Source organism: Lagopus leucura, unplaced genomic scaffold, assembly GCF_019238085.1.
Source record: "Lagopus leucura isolate 7727_CA_CO unplaced genomic scaffold, USGS_WTPT01 Super-Scaffold_100001, whole genome shotgun sequence".
Classification (NCBI taxonomy): domain Eukaryota; kingdom Metazoa; phylum Chordata; class Aves; order Galliformes; family Phasianidae; genus Lagopus; species Lagopus leucura.
This window is the reverse complement of record NW_024962262.1, coordinates 28,104,603-28,112,183: the sequence shown is the minus strand read 5'-3', so window position 1 is coordinate 28,112,183 and position 7,581 is coordinate 28,104,603. Positions and strand designations below refer to the sequence as shown.

At 50.1% G+C, this 7,581-nt stretch overlaps 1 protein-coding gene across 3 annotated transcripts; it reads left to right on the top strand.

The window, feature by feature from the left end:
• The first annotated feature begins 707 nt into the window (after positions 1–707).
• SPRY2 (sprouty RTK signaling antagonist 2) lies at positions 708–6,833 on the top strand. 3 transcript variants are annotated; one of them, XM_042868441.1, is made up of 2 exons: positions 708–1,575; positions 5,062–6,833. In XM_042868441.1, exon 2 carries the CDS (start codon positions 5,113–5,115, stop codon positions 6,052–6,054), a length of 942 nt encoding a protein of 313 aa, XP_042724375.1. In that variant the 5' UTR covers positions 708–1,575; positions 5,062–5,112; the 3' UTR covers positions 6,055–6,833. The 3 variants fall into 3 exon arrangements, with proteins under 3 accessions (XP_042724375.1, XP_042724378.1, XP_042724376.1); XM_042868444.1 differs by lacking the exon at positions 708–1,575 and adding an exon at positions 2,522–2,721; XM_042868442.1 differs by lacking the exon at positions 708–1,575 and adding an exon at positions 2,735–2,839.
• Positions 6,834–7,581: the final 748 nt, after the last annotated feature.

Genomic DNA, 7,581 nt, shown 5'->3' with positions numbered 1-7,581 from the left:
GACCGAAATTACAAATTAACGACGCTAAGAAGCAGTCCTCTGGGGGCTGTGGGAGACCCCGCTGTGCCCCTGCCGCCGCCCGCCCCGCGCTGCCCGCGGGCCCCGCTCCGCGCCGCCGTGCCGCCTCCTCGCGTTAATCCGCGGCACAATGCCGCGGGCAATAAGCGGCCCTTCCTGCTGCCGGTTGGGGGGGTAGGGAGCAGAGTTTTAAACTTTTATTCCATAGAGGGGATTTAAAAAAAAAAAAAAAAAAAAAAAAAGGAAAAAAGAAAACACGGCTGGGGGAGGGGAAGCACCTGGGAATGGATCTCCCGCTCCCCCCGGGGAAAGTAGCTCCCCTCGGCCGCCCTGCAGTCCGATCGCTGCCGGCCCCTGGATAAACACGCGAGCACAAAAGCAGCCCCGAGCGCCGTGTGGCCGCGCACGGAGCTGCCTCCTGTGAGAACAGGCTGCGGCCGGGCCCGGAGAGGGGCGCGGGGCTCCGCGCGGCACCGGGGCCCGACGGGAGCGGGGCCGAGGCTGGCAGCGGGGCCGCGGTTGTGGTGGAAGCGGCGGCAGCAGTGCCCTTTTGAATGCCTCCCGCAGCTCAGAGTGCTGGCAGGGCGCTGGGAGCGCCAGTGAATGTAGCCCCGCAGAGCCAATGAGCTGGGACCGGATGCGATATATCCTCTGGGACAACAACTGCTCTGTTCCTCCTCAGATCCACATGACGCCATTTACTGCTGCTTTTGCAGAGAGATCACCCTACCTCCTCCGGAAAGAAAAAGAGAGGGAGAGAGAGAGCAAGCAGAAAAACGCCGAGCCCCTCCAGCTCAGATCTCAAACCTTCCTCCTCCTCCTCCTCCACCTCCTCCAAACACACAACAACAACCACCACCACAAATCCGCTGCGCTCCCCAAACACCCCCCCCCCCGCTCGCAAACCGCAGAGCCGCCTGCAACACACACACACATACACGCACACACACACACACACACACACGCTCGCAGAGGGAGCGAGAAAGCCGAGGGAGAGAGGGAGAGGAGCGTGCGGCGAGCGGCGTTCGGCAGCGCGGCCCCCCTGCCCGGCTGCTGCTGCTGCTTCCTCGGAGGAGCTCGCTGGAAGAAAGCTTTGCCATCGGATTTTAGATCCACTTGATTTTGTTTTCTGTGGCTTTCCCCTTCCTCTCGATCCTTTGCAACGGCAGAAAAAAAAAAGAAAAAAAAAAAGAAAAAAAAAAAAGTGACTCGGTGCTGGCGGTTCGGCCTCCTGTTCATTGAGGGAGAAAAAGGAAAGTGTGTGTGAGTGAGTTCTTTGGAGGAGCACAGAAAACCCACCCAGATCCGGAGAGGTGTTCTGATTATTACTATAGCACATAGGCGCACACACGTTCTTACAGTCGATCTGGGCAGAGGGACTGACTTTGCTCCGGACTTTTTGCACGCTGATCGTTCTGATTCTCATTTGCAAGTTGGACGAAAGCAGAGTTTGGAAAAGAACTTTTTTTTTTTTGCTTTAGGGCTGGATTTATTTGCAAACCGCAGGAAGAAGAAAATACAACAGAGAGAGGGGTTTGGTGCAGCGCCGCGATCACGGTGAGAGCCTTTTCCTTCTTTGCAAAACAAGCTTTTCAGTAACCCCCCTAGCCCCCCCGCGCTGCTCCAAGAAAACTCGTGGAAATGTTTGAGGCCGATTCCTTTTCCTCTCGCACAGGTTCTCCCTCTCTCCCCTTCCCCTCTCCTTCCTTTCCCAGAGAAGAGCCGGAGGTGGAATTTCGAAGCGCTTTCTCTCCGGGGAGGGTTTTGAGGGCTGCGCTATATTTGCGCCCCGTCGCGCTGCTCCGGGGGGCGCGAGGCTGCGCGGGGGCGGAAGGCTGCGCGGGCGCGCACGCGTGCCCGGGGGGCTGCGGGGAGGCGGGGGCCGCGTTCTCCCGGCTGTGGGGAGCCGGGCACGGGCGGTGCTGCCCCGGGGGAGGCGCAGGGAGGGCGCTGCGGGGCCGCCGGTGCCCCGGGCCCGGGGGAGCGCCGTGATTGACGCCCGTGTGTGGTGGCGTCGGGAGATCCGTGCCATTCGGAAGTGAGTGCACGGCTGGTGTGTAAATACATCTGTGCGGCTGCGGGTGCGTGCGTATTTCTCGCGCGGTGAAACTTAATTCGATCCATGAGACGGGGAAATTTCTTCCCCAGGTTCTACTTTGCAGAGTTCGTGTGTGGAGGGGAAGAAAGACTTTTTCTTTTTTTTGTGTGGGTTTACTGTGTAAACCCCCCTTCCCCCCCCCCCCCCCCCCCCCCCCCCCCCCCCCTTCAACTCCAATATATATATTTATCTGCTGGTGTTCTCAGCAAGTTACTTGTGTGTCAGCTTGTCAGCTTGCCCCACCCTGATGTGAAGTCCCTTTTGCCCTAATCCAGAGTCTGATGGCACACTCTGTCCTTAATGCGGGTTTCAAAGCCCTGTGAAAGCAGGGAGGGTGGCGGGGGTGTGTGCGGGGCGGTGGGGGTGGTGTGCTGCGCGGCTCCGAACACGACGCAGTAACTCCCGGGCAGGGACCGCTTCGCCCGAGGCCCCCTCTGCGATGCGGGGATTTTCCACACGCAGCACGCAGAAGCCCCTTGAGTTTGCCACTTCCCCAGACATGCGAAGACGAAAACCGCCCCCCCCGCTCGCCCTTCTGCCAATCCCAGCCAGGAGTAGGCAGCGCTCGTGGTACTTGAGCTGTTCGAGAGTGGACTTTGGTTTCTGTAAGTCGGGAACGGTGTTATCGCCCACATGCACACACAGAAAGGCTAAGAGCTGGAAGGGTGCTGGGTAACAGGGAGAGCTTTCCCTCAGAGCTTTCGGGCATGGTTGCAAATAAAGGTGCTGGAGGCTTACGTCTTGTCCCGTTAGGGTCTGTCAGGGGGAATAAGGAAACATGGCCCGTATCGGGCTGACAGTGCCTCCTGGGCAGGGGCGGGAGGCTCAAGTTCGGACAGTTCGTTTCTTCGGCGACTGAAAGAGTGCTCAGAGCAAGGCGGGGAGGGGGAAGGGGGTGGCAATCTGCTTTCTGCCCGGCTGTCCCGGAGGTGCTGTCTCCAAGAGTCTGCGGGGCGCCGCGCATTGCCCAGCAGGGAAATGCTTCCTGAGCATCTCCCGGGGGAGGGCAAGGGGGAAGAGTTAAAAGGAAACATGGGTTTGACTTTCCTGATAAGGCGACTGCGGCCGCCCCCTCCCACCTCCCGGGCCGGGGATGTCTCCTGTTAATCTCCAGGTTGTCTGCACTCACGGGGCCGCCGCCTGCAGCCTCGGGGCTCCGCGTCCCACCTGCTGCGCTCCCACTGCGCGCCCGGATGCAGCCGCGCCGGGGGACGTCCGGCGTCCGAGGGGCTCCTGCACCGCGCTCGTCCCCTGCGCTCTGCAGGTCGGGGGCAGTCTGGCTTCTGCTCGGGGCTGTCACTTCTGCAGGAGTTGGCTGAGGGTCTGTGGGCTCCGGTCTGGATGCCTGGATATAGGGTTAGCAGTTCCTCTCGGGGATGGGAAGAGTATTTTATTTTATTTTAATCAGACGAGGGAATGCCTACTTTCTGAAACTTTCTGTACAGCAAAGGCTTGAATTTGAAGAAAACATAAGTAATGCTGCTTCAAGATAAGCTTTTAAGACTTTTGGGGGAGCACCATGATACACTGCATGCAAAACTAGGAGTTGGCAATGTTTAAAATAGTCTCTCTTAAAGCCTAGATTTTTTTGGGAGGAAAAAGCACTTGAGGGGAGGGCACCAGGAGTTAAAAGGTTAAATGCTTTCTGCTGCTGTTAGAAGGAAGACAGTGTCTGGAGATGTTCATTGTTAAAGTGTTTGGCTATATTTTATTATACTGTGGTATAGTATTCTTGTTGGTAACTGATGTGTACAGAGTAACACTATGGTGCTCTCTCTAGGTATAATTGAAGACATTGTGTGGTCCTTGTAAGGAGCTTGGTTCCTGCTTGGGTTTTAATTGTAAAATATTGTTCTGGATTTTTGTGTAGGTAATTGGATTTAGGAACTGCTTTAAAATATGATAAAGGCAAAACAAATACTGAGTGATTCAGAGGTCGGCGCTTGAAACTTGTGCATATTTTAACGTGGTAGCAAGTTATGTGTAAGGCCCCATCTTTTGGGTCTTTTCCTGACTTCCCATTTAAATTCTGAAGTTTGCCTTTCAACTTTGTAGTTATTCATCCTTTAAAGCTATGTTAGCAACCAAGTAACCTCCTTGGGTGCTGATGTTATCTGATGGCATTATTCACGCCTCTCTACCAGAAGCCACTCTAAGTAATATTTGAGGTTTAGTTTCTGGAATTTTTTACACATTTTATAAATAACAAAACTGGTAGCATTGCTTTTTGTAGTATTGAGCCTTAAAATAACAATAGCAGTGGCGTACAAATATGACACACACTAAAATATTGGAGAAAGATATTTTTACTTGTGCTGCTGAAGTTTTTGGTAGCACTAACTCATTTAATGTCTAACCTCAAACATTTTATTGCTATTTAGTGTTTTTCTTGGGACCACTGGTATTAAACTAAAATTTCCTATTTACATCATGTAAAGTTTAATGTGTAAAGAGACTGGCCTACGAAAATATTATCCAGTTTTAAACAAAATTGGAGAATTATATGTCTGTCATCAACAGGTCACATTACACTTGCTAAATGCTTGCAGACTCTTTCTTATTTAATGTAAAATAAGTTTTTCAGTAGTATAGCGTGAAAAGAAGAGTTACTTAAAGGGGCTGGAACTTGGTCAGATTAGAGGCCATGGTCTGGCAGGAGGATGGCCAGGGACATGTTAGTTACCAGGCATCATCCTTGGGCTTTCTAGAGCCACAGGTTGAAATGCATGGACCTAGAACAGAGTCTCTTTAAGCTCTCCCCAGGAGTTGTAGGGGGAGGCCAAGTAGAGCGTACTTAGCTGACCAGCACTGCGCTTCCCCGAGCTGTGAATCCTTATTTAATGGCTGATGCATTACTTGAATGTGTGCAGTGCTGTGAAATCCCACAGGCTGCTGGAGAGCATGAGATGTGTTGCAATTAGTGAATCCTCTCTTTGTTGCTCCAGGATTTCAGATGTGTTCTAAGCCTGCTGGGGTGAGCACGCTTCCGGGCAGCGATGGAGATGAGAGCTCAGCATGGCAGCGGGTCGCAGGCCTTGCTACAGGCTCGGCGTGACAGTGGGAGGCCACATGGAGAGCCCGACCTGCGGGATGTCCTGACGCAGCAAGTCCACATCCTGTCCCTGGATCAGATCAGAGCGATCCGCAACACAAATGAGTACACAGAGGGACCGACGGTGGCTCCGCGGCCAGGGATCAAGTCTGCTCCTCGTCCAGTGAGCCAACCCAAAAATGAGAGGCCCCATGGTCTCCCTGAGCATCGCCATTTTAGCCGGGTTCAGCACACGCAAACGCACGCTTCTCCTCGGGCACCTCTGTCCCGCTCCATCAGCACAGTCAGCACGGGCTCGCGGAGCAGTACAAGGACAAGTACGAGCAGTAATTCCTCTGAACACAGACTTCTAGGATCATCTTCAGGGCCAGTTGCTGACGGGATAGTCTGCATGCAGCCCAAGTCTGAGCTCAAGTCGAGCGAGTTGAAGCCACTGGGCAAAGAAGACTTGGGAGCACACAGCTACAGATGCGAGGACTGTGGGAAGTGCAAGTGCAAGGAGTGCACGTATCCAAGGACCCTCCCATCGTGTTGGATTTGTGACAAACAGTGTCTTTGCTCAGCCCAGAACGTGGTTGATTACGGGACTTGCGTGTGCTGCGTGAAGGGCCTCTTCTATCACTGCTCCAATGATGACGAGGACAACTGTGCTGACAACCCCTGCTCTTGCAGTCAGTCGCACTGCTGCACTAGATGGTCAGCCATGGGTGTGGTGTCCCTCTTCCTGCCTTGCTTGTGGTGTTACCTGCCAGCCAAGGGTTGCCTTAAGTTGTGTCAGGGCTGTTACGACCGGGTCAATCGGCCTGGGTGCCGCTGTAAACACTCCAACACAGTTTGCTGCAAAGTTCCCAGTGTCCCCCCCAGGAACTTTGAAAAGCCAACATAGCATCACTTACCGGAAATAATCGAGTAATAAGGATTATCTTAACATACATGCAACCAACTAAGCAGCTATGGTCTTGGCACTGTAGTAGAAGGGTTGGGGGTACATTTAGCTGTTTGCAGTGACACACTCTTCTCTGTGTGCCATCTTAATTGATAGGCTTGTTAGAATCCAACTAGTGGGATGCAGAATAAAAAAGGCAATGCAGTACATCGTGACCCACATATTGCATAAGCTAAAGCAACACAGACACTCCTAGGCAACTCCGCGGTTTGTGAATAGTACTTGCAAAATTTGTAAATTAGCAAATGACTCTCTTTTTTCATTGTTTTCTGCCAGAGATAATGTGCTATATTTTTGTATATACAATAATATTTTCAACTGTGAAAAATAAGTGGTGTCATAAAACATGGCACAGTCACAAAATATTATACTAATATGTTGTACATTCGGAAGAATGTGAATCAATCAGTATGTTTTTAGATTGTATTTTGTCTTACAGAAACCTTCTATTACAAGACTCTGATTTCCTATTGGACTTCATGTATATTGTACAGTTACAGTAAAATTCAGCCTTTATTTTCTAATTTTTTCAACATATTGTTTAGTGTAAAGAATATTTATTTGAAGTTTTATTATTTTATAAAAAGAAATATTTATTTTAAGAGGCATCTTACAAGTGTCACCCCTTTTTATGAGGACGTCATAGTTGCTGCAAATAAGGGGTGAACGATGCATATGTTCACTATAAAATAGAAAATATATTAACGTTTGAAATTAAACTGGGCTACTTGTCATTTTTTTCCCCTATTTATTGTTTTGAGTTGGGAAAATCAGTACTTTAAATTGCAGCCTTTGAAGTAATATAGCTACGGTGAGTCTAATCTGACCATCTGGAAAATCAGAATAAGACTTTTAAACATAATTTTGCTTCTTTGTTTAATGCTTCACCTGAATGTAATGCAGGATTTTAACTTCTTTTACACAAATGTCACATATGCTGGTCCTGCATCTGAGAAGGAAAATGAACATAGGAAAATGCATTGATTTATTCCAGACTAGCAATAATGGGCACTGAAAGATTGACCTATTCTGTAAGTGATGAGCGTTTGTGCTTCAGATCGGAAATAAGTAATCATTCACAAAAAAATGTTAGGTTTGCACAGCTTTACTCAAAGAGGGGGAAAAAAGGGGAAGATTGATACCGTCAGTGCAAAAAGCTTGCGGGATTATTTGCTAAAAGCAGAAGAATATGCCACAGGGAATGATAGATGTGAACGCAGTCCAGCCTTGTGTCAAACATTTGCCTCACTTGTATGAAGAAAGTTGCTAGATTTGTCATTTGTGGCAGTTACCTTCCACTGAGGTCAAAATGCTTTCGCTGCCAAGTTTCCCACCGGAAGTCTAGAGAATGATTTACCTTTCTTTATTAACAAACTATCATTTCCTGTTCTGAGCACGTCTCTCCAAGTTCAGAGGTCTTAATGTTGAATTTTATTTATACATTTATTAAGCTGGCATTTAAGAAAT

Coding starts and splice junctions, on each gene's coding strand:
- SPRY2 (XM_042868441.1), top strand. CDS start 5,113: ATGGAGATGAGAGCTCAGCATGGCAGCGGGTCGCAGGCCTTGCTACAG.